General features: G+C 51.0%; 1 protein-coding gene across 1 annotated transcript in view; it reads left to right on the forward strand.

Annotated features, from left to right (window-relative positions):
- The window catches only part of LOC108579280 (protein turtle-like), an 89,840-nt gene that overhangs the window by 43,562 nt on the left and 26,128 nt on the right, over positions 1–20,150 (forward strand). Inside the window, exons 3-6 of the mRNA XM_017942788.1 lie at positions 3,190–3,308; positions 4,308–4,478; positions 4,564–4,877; positions 9,893–10,014. Coding sequence (XP_017798277.1) covers positions 4,327–4,478; positions 4,564–4,877; positions 9,893–10,014 — 588 coding nt within the window. The 5' untranslated portion in view covers positions 3,190–3,308; positions 4,308–4,326. The remainder of the gene's footprint in view (positions 1–3,189; positions 3,309–4,307; positions 4,479–4,563; positions 4,878–9,892; positions 10,015–20,150) is intronic.

Consider the following 20,150-nt stretch of genomic DNA (forward strand, 5'->3'; position numbering starts at 1 on the left):
TGTGTGCGCTGAAAGGGCTCCGGGTCGGCGTTGACGTGCATTCGCGACGAGATCCACGCTGACAATGCGCGCAGGAAGCTGGAGAGAACGGAGCCGGATGGAAAGCGACACGGTTAAGTGACACGCGCTGGATGGTGTAGAATATATATATATAGGTGTATATGTATATCTGGAAAAGCGGTGCGAGACTGTGCTGAAAAATCAGGCTGGACCCATCATCTTTCAACGGTGTGTTGCTATTCGAAGTGTGTCGGTCTCTGAATGACCCGTGTGCGCGCCTCCTTTGCTCTACGGGCTTCCAAAACGGCCCGAGGCTCTGGATGCTGCCGGATTCGTAGGAAACGTCGCGCGTTTGTCTTTCACTCGCCGAATACGGGTTGCCGCTTCGACTCGACGTTTTCGCCAAGAAGAAGCCAGGCCAGTGTTCCGTGGACTAGTTTGTGCAAAGAGGGGTGGAACGTCGAGTGGATTTTTAGAAAGAGCGCGCGTTCGTTAACCGTGTTATTCTTCCCCGTTTACTTGACACATTTCTCGCACAATGGATCACCAGATGCAGGCTTACCCCTCGGGACGTGGAGGAAAAAGGGATCGTAATTTCAAGTAAACTTGCACACCCGTCTTCTCTTACCGACGCGATCTTTCCACCGATCGTCTCGTTTTTTCCCCTCCCGAAACTTCGTTTCGACGCGGTGCAAATTGTATTACACACCGGTGCTGCCTGGCCGAACAGTCCAACGAGCGCCGGTAATTTGATCGATATTACCGAGGGTGGGGGGCCTGCTTTATACACCGGGGGTCGGCCGTGCAATTTCAAATTTGAATAGTAATCGCCACTCGTTACGTGATACGCGAATGCAAAAAGTACAGTCGAATTTTCACAATTGATCGAATCAGCTTTAGCCCATGGTGAGAATCGAATCGAGCAGTGGCGCGTGTTGTCCGTTGCGCACGGACAAATTGCCCGTGAACGCGCGCCACCACCGCCGCCGCCGCCGCTCGTCGGTGGTTCGACCTTTTTCGAGACGCGGACGTTCCGCGATATACGCTGAGAATATTCACGGGCTAACGGGTTTCCCGTACCACTGTGCCGGAACTTTCTTCTCGTTCCCGGTGTTTAATTCGAAAATGTCTTTCGTTCGAAACTCCTCCGTATCATAACCGAGAGAGAGAGATTTGCATACGGCTGGTGGCTCGTACGCGTAGCTAACTAATTTTCTCCTGTATCAGACAGCTGGTGGATAAAGTTTATCGCGATATATGTACGTGCATGCTCGCGAGGCTGGGCCGTGGGACGCACAAGTGAAATTGACCGGAGGAGCTTTGGGTAATTTCGCCGAGGCGCACGAGTTGTCAACTAACTTCCCCTCGTAAACTGAATAGGAATCTCGAATGTCGTCGATTATCGGTAATAAATACCGCAGTTGGAGTTATCGGTCCTTGGTCGGCTCGAAAATTCGTAGTTGTGTAGCGACGATCGTTTTTCTCTGTCGATTTCGTCACCGATCGCGGACAACAAGTAGGGTCGCGTGGGAGCCGTCGACACGGGCCAATTAGTCGGCTGTTTCGTTGAATTCGACGAGAGAGCCGACGAATAGGTAGATCAGCGCTAAGTGGTTGCGTCACGCGAAAACGCTCGATCGAAGTGGGAGCCGTTTAATTCGCCCACGATTCCATGGATTTCGTCGCTTTGCAGTTGATCCCTTGCCACGCGAAGCTTTTGATAACTTATAGCTTTCGAGAAAAAGAAAGAGGCGAACAGCGGGGAGAGATTGTAGTGTCACGAGTGTGAATTCGGAGGAAAATCGTGACACGCGATCAAACGGGGTTGGAAATTAAAGCATTAAGATTCAATTAATACTGAATCGAAGTAGAGGCATACTTTACGTGGCTCTGACTCAGCTTTCCGTCGAGATACGCTCGAACGTGTAAATTTTGACGTCTGATATCTCTTCCATCGGCTGTACATCCAGGAGGTTACCGTTCTTCTTCCCGGTACGATTCATCAGGTTGCGTGCGGCGATCGGTCGGGGATGAAAGGAGTAAGGGATTACAAGGGTAGGGGATATCGGTCAATCCCAGCGGCTCGGCGCTAATAACCGTGAAACACGAAGACGAGTTATGACGGGTGGTGTCGGTGGGTTGGAATTGCGCGGACGACATGTGCCATTGTTCAAACCAATCCTGTTCTCCACACCCCACTGGTTAACCGTGCGTCTTCTATTAGCGACGTACAATCCCGCGATCGTTCCGTGTCCCCTTGCTTCTCTCAAGACGGCGACGAGATTTCCTCCGTGTTACATCCTGAATCCCGGTTATAGCACGGTTGATCGCCGGTTTACCAGGCTGGATCGCGCGCGACCGAAGGCCAGTTCACCGTGAGACGGTAAAACCGGAGATTCTATCCGGCATGATATCGGCGTTAAAGGCCAATAATCGTAAACGGTGGCGAACCGTGGTATATATTCTCTTTTACCGGCATGCACGTACGAGTGTGCCCGACCTCGCCGCGGATCGTTTTTTTACCGCGACCTCTGCAAGCTCGGAAATTTTCGAGAAACACGCTGAGCGCTAACATTATGGTACCGCGGAACGTGCTTTCAGCGAGATGAACACTGATCTCTGGAAAATAACGCGAGTTCAGCTATTTACCGACCTATTTACTCCAATCCGGAAATTTTGGTATACTTGACACTCTGTCCGTGGTATGCGAGTGTAATATGCAGTCGCTTTTAACCGGCGATCAGCGTTAATCTGTGTAAAATGAGCAGCGACGAAAGTCAGGATTAAACATTGAAACGTAGGAGAGTTGGGGGTAATCGTGGATCGATTTCACCGGTAATATTTTCCTCGGTTGCCGAAACACGTCCGCGGTCGTTTGATCATCGTCGTTGGTAATCCGAGCACTGCCTCAAAGCGACATAATTATCATCGCCCCCCTGTCGAAAATTGCGGCAGGCCTGAATCGCCTCTCTCCGTCCCAGGATGGCTGGATCGATCGGATCGGTGCTCGCATCTGAGCACGTATCTCGCTAATCGATTCGATTCATGCGTCCGCCTTGCGCAGAATTTCAACTAACCCCCCGGAAGAATGAGACTGTACGCGCGATGTCAGCGTACGCGCCTCGATGTTACGAATGCGTGACGCGTGCCAACGTACGGCGCTCGCTAACGAACTTGTCGTTGTTGCAGGTGATGATAGCGGCACGTTGCGGAGGCTAAGGTGGCCCTCGAGGACGTGGCGAATTTGGTGAAAATCGGCGCCGGGAGCGGTCGATCCGGGCAGCGGTAGTGGTGGCGGAACGGCAGGGGTAAGTAGCCGCGATCCAACACATTTGCGTACCTTTGCGTACGTGCCTTCACGAGTACAAAATTATAACGTTACAATCGAATCTCCCTTAAAGTCCCGCAATCAGAGTACACTCGGCGAAGAAGTTTGATCTGCAATTTGAAACGAGCAGAAGAGACGTCTCGCTCGGAGACGAATTTTTCTGATTGAAAATAACGGAATCGTGGCGTGAATGGTCGATCGTATCGGGCAGAGAGCTCGTCGAACGTGTCGAGTAAAATCCTGATGGAGGTTAGACAGAGCGCATAGTTTCACGTTTCGCGAGGCCAGCGTGCGGAATCGGCCGTAGGAGGAAGAAATCCAGGTGGATTCCAGGTTGTAGTCGAAAGTAATGGAACTCTTATCGGACGATTCGAGCCGGTTTTCAGCGGGGTAATCGAGCGGCGCGATACGAATCGCGGATTAAACCGTTCCGAGGATCGATTAAGGCATTATGTCGTTCTCGTGACTATATTCGCTGGACGGAACGCGATGGAGAACAGCTAGGAGACGTACGGTTATCGCAGCATGGGATTAAGAAAGCTGCGCGCAAATTGAAAATACCGCGATCCGATAACAAAGGGAGGGGAAAATGGTCCCTCCCTCCCTCTCGCTATTTATCGGCTGCATTAATTACCAGCCCGAGGAAACGTATAATTATATTCGAATACGCGATTAGAGCGACCCGGTACAATTTATCGTCGGTTTTAATTGAAACGGCAAACGCGCGGTGTATCGCGCCGCGTTTACCTTCTTTCTCGTTTTTTTACATCGTTAACGAATGATTCGCACGCGCGATTCGAATAACGCAGGATAGTATCGAGACTCGTGGTTAAAGGGAATATCCACGTTGATGGGATAGTTGGAAAGCAGAATAATTTGTGCCGGTGGTCGAAGAGTTGGCCTACCTCCCTCGATTATTTACACCGAATCCTCCGCCACGCTATCTAAGCTGGCTTACACGCTCGTTTATGATTTACAGATACTATGGGAGCGGGGGTATGGGGGGCGGAGGAGGGCTACAAGCCACGGACCTCCGGCGAAGGCTCGAGTCCCGGTGTTCAGGAAGCACTTTTCCCCAGAGCCCTCGTTCCTTAAGGCACGATGGCTCCTGTACACCAGACCTGTCCGGCAACCTTGGTCAGGAAGAAAGGTGCCTCTCCGTATATTCCTTGTTAAATTTCGGAGGCGCGCGCAGAGAGAGGCTCTAACACGGGGTAAATTTGTTTTTCCAACAGAGTTGACTTGCAAGCGACTCTCGCTTCCGGCCAGCCCACATGTGCAGGTTCTCGAGCGTGCAGACGACAGGCGGACGAGGAGAATGACCGAGAGAAAGGCTCGAGATGCTCGAACCGTGGATCCGGTGTAATCGGTTCGCTGTACGGAAAGCTGCGGCTCTCCGTTGGAAGATTCCTCAGCACGGAGGCTGAGAAGGTGGAAGGAGGCAATGGGAAAAGGCATCGGCTTCGATGGTGTCGCAAGGATTTCCGGTGGATCGCGGATGTGGCCACGAGGACCCTGCTCCTCAGCATCGTGCTTTTCGTCACGCCAGGTAAATCGCCCGATCCTTTCTTTTTTTCTACAAATTCGAGCGTACCTCGGGAAGTAGAGTAATTGGAATCTAGGTAGTGGCTGGTGGTCGTGAAAGGGTTAAATATGCGTACACGAGTAGGTCACGAAAGACACCGAAATTGTGGATAAGTGAGACGACATCGGTGTGGTTGGTGGCCTCTTTAAACGGAGCGCGCGAGCACGCGTTTGTTTCATTACCGTTTACTGGTTTCCCGGGTTGTACATTAATTACCGAGGCTTGCTAATCAGAACAAGTCTACCGGGTCACGATAATAGCTTTCCATCGTCTCTCAAGTACGATCGACTGATTGATCTTGGATTGAACATAGTGTGTTGTGTGGCTGGTTCCTGTGACGCGCGTAGGTCAGGCCCGTAATGACGTCGATTGAGATCGAGCGGAGAGGTTCCGTCAAGATACCTCTGGTAATTGGTAATACGTTTCTACGTCACAGTGTACAATTACGCGTGCATTCGCTCGTTCCCTCGTATGTTTCGCCACCAGATTCTGTCAGACGCAGCTTCCACCAGACATCGATTTCTCGTAAACGTAGGAAACGATCGTTTATCGGTTCGATCGAACGCGTACCGTTTGCAATATCGTCTTCGACGTTTCTCCAAACTGTCTCTGTATTAAACTTCTCTGTTTTTTTTTTTCTCTTTTTTTCCGCTCGAACCAACGGTTATTTGTCACCCGAAGCGACGTGCCCGCCTCTCGCTCTTCTGTCGCAATTCTAAAGAATCTTTCTGTCGTGAATCAAATAAACGTCCGCGAGTGTCGCTAAGATAGATGTAAAAATTCCCTTTTTTAATCATTCCCGGGTGTCTAAACTTTTTACGAGAGGAAAATTGAAAATTCCCTCTCGTGTATAAACGCGGACAAATGCCTCTCTGCTCCTCCTCTCGTCGATCGACGGGAAGAGGGACAACGAAAAAGCCCGGCGACAGGGGGGAGGCGCGCTTAACGGTTGAAAAGTATCCAACGAGTCGAGGACAACGTTTCGATACCGTTCAATGCGTGGAAATAACTTGCGAGCCAGCGGGGAAAATTTACCTTTCGCAGTAACCGCGTTTATTTACGACTGTTACGCAGATTTACCCGTTTCAAAAGGATCTTTCCTCTCTTTTATCTCCTTTCTCCCTGTTCAGTCTTACACGTTCACGCGAGCTCGCCTCGGTCTGGCGGATTATCACTTCGGCCGACCAGACCCCCCTTGGACTACCATGCGCCGCGCCAACGATGGGACTTTTTTTTACCATAAAACGGTACCGCTTTCGGGGCTGACAGGCATCCCTTTCTCCGAAGAAACGCGTCGCCGTTCGTTTAGCCACCTCGCTAACCAATTAGCGCAATCAGAACTCGTCACCATCGCCTGACAGTTCAGTTCACAATTATTCAGTAGTGCTACCGCATCGTCAACTCACTAAACCTTCATCCAGATAATCATACTCCATCAGTCGAGTGTAAAACGTAGTAATAAAGAATCAACAACCGCAGTAAACGATAGTTTGGGCTTGACAGGCTTCGCCGACCTTAAAACGTCGAACGAGCCAATCAGCACAAGGCGAACCATTTTCTTGCGTCAAAGAAAATCGCCTTACAACGTGCCGGTACACTCACTCTGTCTCCTGGTTTTTTAATCCGCGAGCACGCAACGAGAACGCTCTTACGATGCTCGTTAGCCTCGTCAACGAGAACAATTTCGTTAAAACTCGTAGCTCTCTCTTCCTCCTCGTTCAACCAGCGAGCACACCACGTCTGGTTAATGACGCGTGTATATCGAGGGGATGAAAAACGTCAGAGTGTTCTTCCTCGCGAACAGATGTATCCCGCAAAGTCTGGCCAAGATTCTCGGTAAAGGGAGGGAAAATAATCGCAAAATTGGCGAACGAGGCGAAAAGAAAGAGCGGGGGCGTGAGAAGAGGGGAATCGCGGACGAAATTAGCGGGAAAGTTGTTTAATATAGAAAGTTGAATAGGGCAGGGTGGAAAGACGGGGCATTGTGTTCGCCACTTGCACGGAACCGGAGTCGACTGGCGTCGTCGTCGTCGTTTCGCCTAGGCAACTTTCCCTCGGTTAATGCCCCTAATTTATTTATTTCCCAATTATTTCCCGCCGGACCTTTCGACCTCGTCTCGCAACTTGGCCGCGCGCGAAGTGCCCTTCAACTTCTCCGCCGCCGCGCCGCTCCCAGCGGATTTTTAAATTGATTCCATTCGACGAATGGGCGGGCTCGCCGGTGCATGTAATTTCTCTGAAAAGGCTTGGTCCGCTTAAGAAAACTCTTTCTGGTCGTCGGTGTGCGCAAACGAGCTTAGATCCGGCTGTCTGTTACCAGCAATTCTTCACAGGTCGAATAAATAAAAAGATAGCAATTCGTCGGACCTGAAGGGACAGAGCGTAGGTATCGTCCGCGAATGCATTCGGTGTCGCGATTAAATTCCTCTCCAGATTGCCGGGACCCCGGGTAATGGTCGGGGAACGGCACATGGTCGCCATAAATTACGTATACACGAGGCATCCGCGCGTGTTGGCGGTGAACGATTATGGTTTCTTCCTCGTAGCTGCCTTCAAAGCAGCCCAGATGGCAGGCGATGAAACGAGTTGCAAATGACGTTGTCCCTTCCTGGAGGGTACGTTGCCCTTGCTAAAGCCCGTTCCACGCTGGGAAGAGTATCTACCGCGAGGCGAGGCACCGCGACGCGCGATCGATCGAACCGGGTGAAAGAGAGAGAGAAAAAAAAGACCTGCTGTCGACAGTGGTGCTCGCGACGCGTCGAGTCGAACGCGTTTTCGTGGCGCCTCCTCAGCCTCTTCTCTCTATCTCTGGAGTCTGCCTGCTGCGAGCTGCGCGATAAACCACGAAGGCCAAAGAAGAACCTTCCAGCCTAGATACACGTACGGTGTTACACACGTGCATGTATATTTATCCAGGGGCATCCAATTACGCTAAATAATTAAAAGGTATATTCGAGGCGAAAGTTAGCCGAGACTAAGGTAGAATGCTCGTTAGCCCCTGGTTAATTGCTTCTTCCGCGTCGTCCCAGGTTCTCGCGTATACGCCAGCCTTAAGCTCGGTCTTAACTATTTAGCTTGCACGCGATACAGCCGATGGAGTGGCTGCTTAATTTCACGGTTCGTCGCTGCTTGAAAATTTGGCGACGAAGATGAGGAGATCTCCTTGCCCACCACCTCTCCCTCCCTCGTGTCCTCGAGTTCTCCTCGGCGTCTTGGTGCACGCGCGGACGAGCAATAAAATCGGCTAGGTATCTCGTTACGCGTGCCACCGAAGAAAGGATGGAAAAAATTGCCTGCTGGTATGTCGGAGAGGAGACGAGGGAGAGAGGACGAAACGTGGTTGAAAGTAAAAGGGTGGAGAAAATAAGAGATATCAGACCGGAGGTTTCCCTCATTTTCACGAACGATCGCCGTTCGTTTTCACTCGTCTCGATCGCGGATAACGGTGCGGCGAAGCGTGCGCGGTCCCTTTGTACGGTGAATAGAAGCGGCTGACACATGGACAGGTGGCACACGGGCAAAAGGAACCGAGCGAAGAGGAGGACCAAGGGACTACTACTCCATCGAAGAAGAAGAGTCGTCTCCTACCTCTCTATACTTACGTACTTACTTACGTAGGTAGTGGCTGTGGCGAACGCGTCTGTGCCGAAGCATCCAGAGCTTGCCTGCCAATAATCTGGACAATAGGCAGCGACAATGGAAGGAAAGCTCGAGTGGCGATCAAAGTCGCGCACTCGTAGACGCCGAGGACGAGCACGTCTCCAACCACCGTTTTCCAAATTAATCTTCGACTCTCTCTCTCTCTCTGCTCGCTTTTTGCGCATTGTTTGTTCCGCTTATCCGCCGTTTTCCCTCCTACCTCTCTCTCGTTTCAGTTTCCACCGGTGTTGATCGAAGCGAAGAAACGTTTTCAAAGTTGTACGAACGAAACTCGGTAGAATGAGAGAACGCTACGCTCTCTAATTATAATTTCAAATGCAGGAGAAAAAGGGCGCGATACGTCTCGGTGTCTAGATGGGGTAGATTACCAAGGACTCGGGAATTGGCGGGTACGAGAGGCCACCAGGCCTGTCTAGCCCGACGAGTCCTTTCTTCCACCGGTGCTTGGTAATTTCTCATCCTCGCGAGGATGCACGCGCGCAAGAGGGATTCCAGAGGCGCGTAAGCCATTGTTCCGCGGACGAAGACAATTTTCACGGCGGCCGCTCTTTCCAGAGTCTCATTTAGTTTTTTGGGCGGACGCCCGTATCGAACGCCCTCGGCGCTGCGCTATCTCCTCGCCACGTAGGCCGTTGCTCGGATTTTTCCGCTTTTTCTCCAACGTACGAACGTTCGCAGCACCCTGGTAAAAGGGGACCGCTCCTCTATCCGTTCCACAAAGATTTAGATTTCGTTTCGTTTCGGTCGCCGAAGCAACTCCCGTTCGATTTTTCCCTCTGCATATTTCCTCCCGTAGAAAAGAATCGCACCATTCGTTGGTGCGAAAATTGAACGACGAGAGAGGATAAAAACAGTTGTTCCGGGCCACTTCCAACTGGGACTCGGTAATCGCGGTAACGGAACACGAATGGGCGTTCCTCCCTTGGAATTATTATGCGCGATGCGTACAAGGCGTCGTTGTAAGAGGGTTGTTCCGTGCGACCAGAAACGGGGTGAACGCGCTGCTAGTTTCCTGCGATATCAATAATTTTGACAGGCCATTATTAACGATACTAATGGCGGTACCGCCCTGCCTCGCTTCCGTGTTTCCTCTTATCACGCCCGGTTATATTCTTAATCGTCTATCGCTTAAGCCAGTGATCGTGTTTAACGTCGCCACTCGAAAGGGAGGAGAAGGAAACACGTGTTCTTTTGCGCCTGAGTCGTGGAAGATTCATCACGGAGACCTTTGTCGCGCGTTACTCGAACGGCGTTGTTCCGACGTTGGAAAGCGGTAAAAATTTGAATTTTTGACGAATTTCGAACGATGTGTGTTTCAGGTCTCTGTCACCAGGACGCGGTGCACATTACGGCGATCCTAGGGGAGAGCGTTATCTTCAACTGTCACGTAGAGTTCCCCGGTGAGCACCCAGTGCCCTACGTTCTCCAATGGGAGAAGAAGGTAGGCGACAAGGTACGATATCGGACGACACCCTCTGCTCTCTATATCCGTGAGTTAAATACGTGGGCCCCGCTCGAACAGCTGGGCGAAATCGTGCTCTGGTATCAGCGATCTTTCCGTTACGTCCGCGTGTATTACAGCGAGCGGTGAATTTTTGATTTATCTAGCTTTTACAGGGGCGCGCTCGGCGGGACACGATTTGAATAAGAAATGATATCGCGACGAGTACACTAGCCCCCGGGGGCTAGATACGTATCGGAGATTGGCCGGGCTGGAAATTGAACAGGATCGCCGCAACTTGGCCTGGTCGCGGTTCCATGGCTTCTTTTTAATTTGCCGGTCGAACGTTGCGTAATCGGGAACTGGAGCATGAAACCGGATGGCGGCGGCAGCGGTGGGGGTTGGTGGTAGAAAGAATCTCGTGTACGGATGAATGGTGCTCTCGTGTGAGCCACGCGATCGAATCTTGCACCCTCCACCCCCGTGGACCGGTGCGAGTTGCTCTTTTTATCGTTTCCTCTGCCAGCGACAGACGCGGTCAGCGGCCGCCATGCGCGTCGATGTACGTACTCTTTACGAGGTGGCTCGATTTGCTCCAAGTAGAGACGTTATTTCGCGTTGGAAACCGTATCGCGAATCTCGTATAGTTCGATACAGCTGACTCCGTGTTACAAGGCAAGAGGTTCGTAAATCATCTGTAAAAAGAGAATTGTTTCTATCGCGTCGTAAAGATAGCGCGGCACGGAGAACCGATACGTTTCACCGAAAAATCGCGGTTCTTATTCTTCTTTACGATTCCCTCTGAAAGGTTCTCGCGAGCAGTGCCTTTCCCCTCGCGACCAAGGTGATAAGGCATCCAGGTGCTCGGTGTGCCGCGCGGGCGTGCGCGTTTCAAAGGATTTATGGAGGCCGTCGCGCGTCGGTGGAGAGTCGAAACGGCCGCGCGCTAGGCGATACTCGATCGTTAAAAGAACGCATTACTTTCGGGGCTTTATGCGTTCGCGTGGGGCGAATTGCGCGGCTTTATCGGGCGCGTAGAAGGAGGTGAGAAATGCGATCGAGAGAGAGTGACAGGCTGATACCGGAGGCGAGAGCAACGGCGGCAGAAGCGGGGCCCCGTGAAGCACACATTACGTTTACCTTTTTCAAGCATACTGCAATGATTGTAACAGAGATACTTTTTGAATTGGCTTACGTATCTTATTGTTTTATACATATACGATCAGTTGTACGCTTACGTGCTTACGTTTTTTCGTTCGCGTAACTATTTTTGGTATTCTCGTTTTGGTTGGAAAGCGGCGGCGAACGGGACACGCCTCTCGTTCCCAGCCGGAGCGGGAAACGCCGGTTTCTTGGCTTCCCGCTCGCGTAGACTTCAAGTAAAAGTATACTCGTTGTTATTATTATCATCGATATACGTATATTATTGTATTTCGTTTCTTTCCACCGATGTATATCGTATCGATTGTTTGGATATATAAGCATATATACATGTATCTGATCCGGACTGGAGAGGGCAGAGCACGTTTTCTACGTCGATCAACAACGAAGTCATCCGATCACACGTTCTGTCAGGCAGCAACGTAGCCTGTAATAGCTGCTCGAATCATTCGCGCGACTCTGCGCGTCTCCCTCTTTCATTCACAAACGCATCACACTCTCGCGAATCATCGTTTCCATGATCGCAGCGTTCGCGGCGCGAACCGTCACGGTCACGTGAAAGGAAGAGCGACGCTTTTCGTTTCCCCCTTTTGTTCGCTCGTCGCTGCGATTAATTAACGCGCGATTTTCATATTCCTGCTCTTTCATCCCTCGTGATCGATCGATCTACCTGGTTCTCCAGCTAGTTTCAACCTGTGAAACGAGGATCGATTCGATTAAACGAACCGCGATCGATTCATTTTCCTTTTCTTTTTATCAATCGCCGCTCCTTTTCGCGCCCCTCCGCTGCGATCTCCCCCTTTGTAACGGAGAGTTCGTTGCACCGTTTCGAGAGAGAAAGAGAAAGTCTCCGTTCCTCGTCTCGTGCTCTCATCCTGTCCGACGTGTCTTCGACGTGTAACACCATGAATCTTCTTTTCCCCTCCGTTTCCCCTTTCTGCGCTGCTACGATAATTCTCTGTCGGATCTCTCTGTGTAACTCCGACTCTGTCTAACAAAATCCGCATTACGGCCCTCCCCCCGTAAGATTGCCAAGCTCGACGTCAAGTACGAAATTTCTCGGTTGGTCATCGTCCGCGTCGAGCTTGTCAATGCGGCGGACGACAGAACGGGGCGATACACTTTCCCTTCCTCTCGGAGGCGGAAAAATCAGGAAATCACGTCTCTGTCTCTCTAACCTCTGGTGCTTTGCATGAAACAACGAGCGGACGCGTGCTGACCAAACGTATCGCACCGTCCAGGGACTCGCCGCCAAGATAGGTGTTGTAGAACGGTCTTGGAAATATCGGCAGAGACATTGTCGATGGTTTGTGATCGAAGTGAAAAGGGTTTTTTTTTCTCTCTTTTTGTTTTTTCGAAGGGAAAAGCGGCGATCCCCGGGCGGCGAGGCGAAGGCTCGCACGCGAGCATGACCGCGTATCTAACATGCCACAAGACGAATGGTCCCGTATCGTGGGTGTAGCATTAAAAAATTATAACTGTGCCTGCGATGCATTATCTCGTTGTCGTTACGAGGCAGTCGCACCCCTGCATGCCCGTAGTTGCCGCGAGACTAATCTCCGTGTCACGTGTGAACGTACGGTCGCGGGCGTCGTCGTTACCGTTTAATCCGTCGCGTTCCGGGAAATACGGGAAACGAACGTGCCACTACGATTGCTTGCTGCCACACTCTCGCGTGCCTGCCTCGTTTAGGAAAGTGGAAGCGTTTTTTTTCTCTCCTTTCTTTACTTCTCTCTCTCTCTCTCTCTCTCTCTCTCTCTCTCTCTCTCTCTCTCTAACAGGATAACTTTATTAGCTGGAACTTTTCGCTAATTGATATAGTTTAACCCACTTGGCTACTCGGAACGATCACGGTATTAACGAACCAGAGAAAGATTACGAATTTCTCACACGATTTACCACGCTGACAAACTGAAGAAATTTCACCTGAAATTTTCATCTCGCCCAGCGACCGTTTGTCACGAAACGGTTAGTCGAATCGCATTTGTCGAATTCAGGGTAAAGCTAACGCTATACGCAGTTGTACGATTACCGAAGGATACAGCGCGCCGAATAGCCGGAGCTTCTGTTTCTTTTTGCTGTTAAACAGGATTTCGAGACGATTACCAGCTGTTGCGCCGGCCGACACGGGCGCATTAACCGTGAATTCGATATTAACTCGGTAAACCCGCGTGTATCCATCCTCGTCTAATTAATTAATCGATCAATCGATTCGACGGGACAATACGACGATTGCCGCAATGACAATCGCATCCGCTTCGGCAGATGCGGCTGCGATCACCGACTTCCTCTGCGATCGCGGTTCCGCTCCGTTCCGGGATTAAACCGATATATAAATTGATCATAAGCATAATGTCGTCATTGTTTGCTTATCATTACCGTGTCCACTTGTAATCCCGCTACTCTTCTAATAAACAGCGTGTTCCTCCGTGCCGTGGACGTTTCCTACAGGCAGTCTTTCCTTTGTCCCTTGATTTACGACGAGCAAGTGTAATTACAGCAGCTATTTACATGGAAAGAAATCTGACCAAGCTTGTACGAGGCTTTCGGCAATGAAACGGTCCGAGTGTTGGGTACGTCTACGTCGAAACTGCCGGAATCGAACGGTATCGAACGGTATCGACGATCCAAGTTGCGACGCGGAATTAATTACGCGGCGTTGAAGCTACTCGAAGAGGAGGGTGGGTTCTTGCGGTGCGATTTTTCCGCCGCAAAACGGATTTGAAAGCGAGCCGGAGACGACGTGCCCCGGCCATTTCCATTTGCAGGCTGCTGCCTGTAGAGGAAGAGGGGCAGCAGGCAGCCTGTTTTCTTTTTTATGCGCGCATAAATCGAGCCCGGGGGCTTCCGAACCGCTTCTCCCCTGCCCCTCGATTCACCCCGTGCCACTGCGGCTGACAACTAATTTCTCTTCCCGTCCGACTTTTTTCCTGGGCACCGCGTCGCGTCGCGTCGCGATCGCTTTTCGCGCGGCTCTTCCGCCAGTTCCGCTCCACGCACTCGTCTCTCGCCGAAGCGTGCACTTTTGCGAACGCTGCGGAAGACGAACGACCTGAAGTATCGTATTTAACTCTCTCTCTCTCTCTCTCTCTGCGACCTCCTCTTCGTCGCTTTTGTAAAGAAAGAAAAAGCACTGTATTTGCAGTAGCCTCCGTTGTTATCGTTACATCGTAGGAAAGCTGCAGTTTCGAGATGGGATTCGTAAGTCTCGGATCGATGGCAGGTAACGAGGCGCCGCCGCGGCGTCCTGCCGTTCAATTGCATCGCGTTTATCTAAACGATATTCCTCGTCCCGACTAATGGAACACGACGGAACAGCGCAGACACTTGACCTCCCGGCGAGACTGTCTCTAGACTACCTTTCGAGGCCTCTCGAACGCGTTAAGTCGCTTCCGGATTGCCACGCGGACACGTACGTTAACGACCAAGAGTTTCGTAACAGTTGTGAGTGTCGTCGTTTCTCTCTTCCTCTTTTGTCTATTTGCATAGACGGCTGACAGAGGAACGAGGCGAATTGGAGGAAGAAGAAGAGGAAGAGGAAAGCTCTTTGGCTGCAATCGGTAGAAAATAGAGGAGCGCGAGGAAGGGTCGTGTTGATGCCTAAGGGATGGGGTAACAAGGCGAGTTTTTCCTCGACTGTCGTCGCTGCTCTGTTTCGGAAAGAGGGAAGGAGGACGGCCAGTTGACGGACCGTGGAGAGAAGGGTGGACGTTTGCGAGGGAGAGACCGTCGGGACCAGGAGCGTGGTGTAATTTAATGAAACAAATGGAGACAGAAGTGAACTGCGCGACAGTGGCGAAAGAAAAGGGCGAACTAGGAAAGGGGAAGGAAGGAGAAAGAAAGGAGTTGCGGAAGGGATCGCGTCCATATATGCGCCTCGACGAGAAAAAGAGAAATAGAGTCTTCTTGCAATTCAATTTCCCCGGGCCGGCGTTTCCACTCGGGAAGACATTCACCCCCCCACGGGAAACCTGACTCCTGGTCCCTGGCGACAGCCTCTCGTGGATCACCCTCCTCCAAGTCTACGAAAGTTACCCGCAACCTGGCAGGTTTCCCATCCAAAGTCCGACTGAATATTTTTCTCGTCTCTCCCCCGCAACCACTCCCAAACAGTTCTCTCCACCCCTTGTTCGCCGGTGGTAAAATAGAGGGGAAAAAAGTCGGGTCCTGCGGCATCCGTTCTCGTCTCACCTCGGTCGTAACGTACACCGCCTTACCGCCGGCGGGTTAATTATTTCACGGGTGGGCGTAAGCACGAAGGAAATGCAAATCCCGGCCGGAGCTAGGAGTAGAAGTCGTTGTTTCGAGTGCGAGTTAGTAATTAGGTTTTCCTCAAAGATGCGACGCGAGCACCGGCAGAACGGGGCAATTTTATTTCGCGAGGCGCGGCGTCGCGTTTAAAAACCGTATTACGAGGCAGCGCAGAGAAACGGGAAAAAGAGTCGCGTTTACAATTGGTGCCGATGCCGGTGCCGGTGCAGCGGCAGGAAGAAGCAATTTTACGCTCTAGATGTGCCGCAGCGTTGTGCGCGACACCAGAAATCCAGGATAATTCGCAATTAATAGGGAACGTTTTTCGTTTTTCGGTGTTGAAATCTCGACGCGAGGAAAGAACGAACCTCGCTCTCGTTGATATGCAGATCGATCGGGGAGGGGGGAGAGAGGGTTCGATAGAAATTGGGTGGAAGTTTTTTCTGTTCGTGTACAACGGGGGAATCTTGTTACGGGAGTTGAAGGCAGGGCGGTTATCGAAAGTTGCCTAACGTCGACGGGGAGAGAAGTTCGCGCATAGTTTCTCGACGTACAATCGAAATTTCCACCCCGCTCTCTGGATCCGAAGTCTCGCGAGTTGTGATTTTCTCGCCGAAAATACGAAATAATTAATAAGAACGCTGAAAAAGGAGATCATAGGGTTGTGAGAAAGTAGAGCACCGAAAGAAGAACGAAAAGTGTGTATATAGAAAGAAGAGCGAGACAACGAAGAAGATAAATTGTCGCCGCGAACCCTCGTGAAAAGTTGTAGGACAAGTTTGCGGCGGTCGATGCGGCGCTTTGAGGAAGGCTGCTGCTCTCGCGGTATCGATTGAGCGTTAGCCGGTTAACCCGTAGTTGACTTAAAAATAGGACGACGTAGACCACCCCCGCGCGCTGGTCGGCTTTACTAACGTTAAGCCGCGGTCGGTTCTTAGAACGCTCCGTGGGGATGTATTTGGCGCTCGAGAACCTTACTTCCTTTCGTCCGTGCACCTATGCCTTATCTTCTACCTCCTAACCGTGGAACGCGATATCCGCGGTTACGTCCCTTATTTCCGGTAGACTTGATTCGACCGTTATCATTTCTGCACACCCCGTTTTCTATCCTTCGACGGATAAAACGCGGTGTAACGGCTACGAACGATTTCAATATCGTTTCGTCGGAACATTTCTCTGGTGTAGGTACGTACTATCTAGATATATCTGTATATAGTCGGAGGACAAAATGAATCGAAAGCTCGTTCCGCGACCCTAAATCGCGTTGCTGGTCGTACAAGGGTGTGTTACCATACGAGGTTAGGAGGTCTACATGCATAATGCAGATCGCAGGGAGGCCAGGCTGAACTACTCAACTGTGTCAGGGTTAACCCTCCTACTAGCGAGCTCGATTCCACGTGCAGATTCCAGGTTACGCTCTCACCCCTTCTATTCCCGTGTACGGTTTCTCTTTCCTCCCTGATTCATCGCAGGTTCAGGGCTCCGCGGCTCGTTATACCCGCTAATTGGCGGCTTCGTCTTCCCTTTTCTGGCATTGTTGTTATTAATGTCACCCTCGAGATGAGCCACCTAACGAGATAATTAGCGAAAGACCCTGCTCTCTCTCTCTCTCTCTCCCCCGCCTCCCTCGCTCTCTTCCCCGCGAAATCGAGAAATTTCAAGCGGAGAGCGTTTCGATGCTCTCGTTTCGAGCAGACCTTCCTCCAAGTTTTGAGGACACTTTCGAATCGCCTTCGAAAGCGAAAGACGAACTGTCACGGTTGGAACTTGTAACAAAAAGAACGCGTGGTTTCTCGAAATTCCGAAGTAGACGGCGAAGAACCGAGAGAAAAGAGCACGGTGGTAATTTATTTCCCGGGAACACAGACGACCGGAGAACCACTTGCTCGTAAACGAACCTCGCTCCGCAGCTTTCGACGTCGGATTAAACAATCCACGACGGCGCACGTGGCATCCAACGGAACCTTATTATCGTTCTAAAAAGCCAGCAGGATCGTTCTGGGATATACAGCCGGTATACTGAGAGCACCCTTGACGGGTGCTCGCGTTCGCAGCCGGTATTCTCGCTTAACTGAAATGCCAGAAAGGAATCCGCCGGTTGAACGCAAACACTCGCTGCGCGTGTTTACTCTGTCGGAACAATTTTCTCGCTTCCGGCGCGGCCACGGAAATGCCCTGGCTCACGCCCGGATATTGATAATGAGCCGCTTCTCCCTTCCACTCTCTTTCACTTGCCCTCGCTTTTTCTCATTCTCCCTCGAAACTTGCGAAATGTCGTTTCGAAAGCTTTTTCCAGAGATGCGAAGCTCGTAGGAAGATTTCAGTGGTATAGCTCGATGCTTGATCGGACACAAGCCTCTTGCAGTTCCACTGGAGAATTCTTTTCAAATTTATTCACCTATTTTCTCTGGCACGTTTACACAATTAAGTCTTTGTATATTTTTTAGTAATTCGCGTCGCGAATTAACGGAGGATTCAAAGTTGTAGAACAAACTAGTCGCGTGAAACCACTTGCGAGCAGAGTTAGAATTGAACCGGTGATTAGGAAAGCCGTGTGGAGCAAGGGGTGCGATGAAATCAACCGGGAAACTCGAGTTCCCGTTGTTGTCGTCTCATAACATCGATCCGCGTTGCGTCGCAGCCCCATTCGGAGTGTTAGGTACCTCGGGGCCCCTGGTTTCGGTCGGTTCATAGGAGTTTACCTGGGATAGGGGCCGCGATAGTGACTACGACAGAGTGCGATGCATACAAGTGTATCTATACGAGGTTTGGAAATTTTTCCCCCGGTGCGAGGATTCGAAAGACAATTGAGCCTCCAAGTTTAGACTGAAGCTAGGTAGGAAAGTGATAGAGGATAGGCGAAAAGGAAAGGTGTCCGGCGTTTCGTCTTGGGCCTCCTAGTGCACTCGTCAGTAAGGCTTTCTAGGAGACCCGTGCTTTAGATGCGGAAGGGACTGGAAGGACTCAGGTCAGGTGGCAGAGCGTCGGAGGATCGCTACAAGACAATTGCCTTCTTGGGGCATAGAAAGACACACGGGCATCCTCGAGCGACGCGTCCGGCTCTTACCCGATTTATCGCACCAAACCCGGGCGGCCCTTTGCTATAATTGTCCGGAGGAATTTCGGTAAAGGTTTGGCTATCGTAGGATTTCTATGGTTTTCCGAAGATAGGAGAGGTTCGCCAGACTCTGTTGGTTACGGACGTAACAGGAGATAGTTCTCCCGGCGTATTAGTCGGGCAGGGGGGAAAGGGGTGTCGGAGCAGTCAATTGTCCTTTGTGAACGCGATATCTAGCAAGTTGCCGCGTAAACCGACGCAAGTTTCGCGAGATTCTCGCCCCCGCGTGGAACGATGCACAGTTTCGTGAACGATCTCCGGAAAGAAATTGGAATCTTTCGCATTCACCCAACACTTGATACCTTACTCGGGGAATCGTCGAAAGTTTTCCTGTTGCAACCACGTGTTCCCGGTTGCAGCGGGGAGATTTGTAGAGAAAAAAAGAGTACGAAGATTCTCGATAAGGGAAAGTTATTCTTTGACGAAAGTTTCGCCGAGAAGCAACGAGGCGAGCGAAAGAGAACGTTGAACGGAGGAAAATAAAAGTGTCCCAAGGTTACTTTTCGACCAATTATTTTTAAGAAACGATCGCGAAACGGTTGGAACAACTTGCTCGTTGAATACAGACTTTCTCTGCTCCTTGTTGCTTCCCTCTTGTAGAAACTGTATCGACTTTGAAAGGAGATTCAGGGAAAAAAGGAAAGAACACTCGAGCCTCGCTCGCGCCGTGTCGGGTGTGTTGATGAATTTCCATCCGGAGGGTAAGATATTCACGAGCGAAGGGAAGCAAAGCGTCGAAGTAAATAGAGAGAGTTTCCACGTGGAAAGTTGCGGCGGGTGATTTGAAAAGCGGTGGACTCTGCTCCCGATTTCCCAGACGACGAGATTTCACGTTCGAATTGCCAGCTTAATATTAACACCGCAGCTCTCTCGGTGTAACCGGTGGTGTGTAATTTACTCTTAAAGTTCGTCGCGTTCGAGGACTCTCGCGTTTCGTTAACATTTCGCTGGTTCGGTCGGGCCGCGGTTTCACCTCGATCTCCGGAGGGAAACGAACCTTCCCTTAAACATCGAGGTTGGCGAAAGAGGCAGGCCGGAAGGATCGGCCGAGAATGAATTATCAAAATTTCCGCAACACGTGCCGCATAAAACTAATCATCCTCCCTGTCTGTTCTCCGGTCCTCGGGACGTCTAGAGTTACCAAGTGGACAATGATTTATTCCCTCAGGGAATTTCCTTCCCTCAGCGCCGTGTCCTTCTCGAGATCTAAATTATAGAAATTCAGGTGAAAAGCGTTATCAACCCTTTGCACCTGACGAACGAAATTTATTCGATGATTTTTACGTGGGAGAAAAGCTCGAAGAAAGTAGAAGCTTTTCGATAACGCTGCGTGGCGATCGAAAAGATTCGACGTACTCGTAACGAAACGCCGAGGAGCACGGGGATTAATCTGGCAGATACTCGCGACCGCTGAAATGCGTCTACAGCGACGCGAGACAAAAGAACGCGGACTGGAAAAATAAAGCAAAGACACCTGACCTACATGAGAGCGGCGCGGTGCGGCGCGCGTAGGTGTAATCGCGAAGCGCCGCAACTTATTCCGCTCAGTCTCGTAGCTACCGACGGAATCGCGCATACCAACACTTTTTCCCCGTCTTTTCGAATA

This window comes from Habropoda laboriosa, unplaced genomic scaffold (assembly GCF_001263275.1).
Source record: "Habropoda laboriosa isolate 0110345459 unplaced genomic scaffold, ASM126327v1 scaffold64, whole genome shotgun sequence".
Classification (NCBI taxonomy): domain Eukaryota; kingdom Metazoa; phylum Arthropoda; class Insecta; order Hymenoptera; family Apidae; genus Habropoda; species Habropoda laboriosa.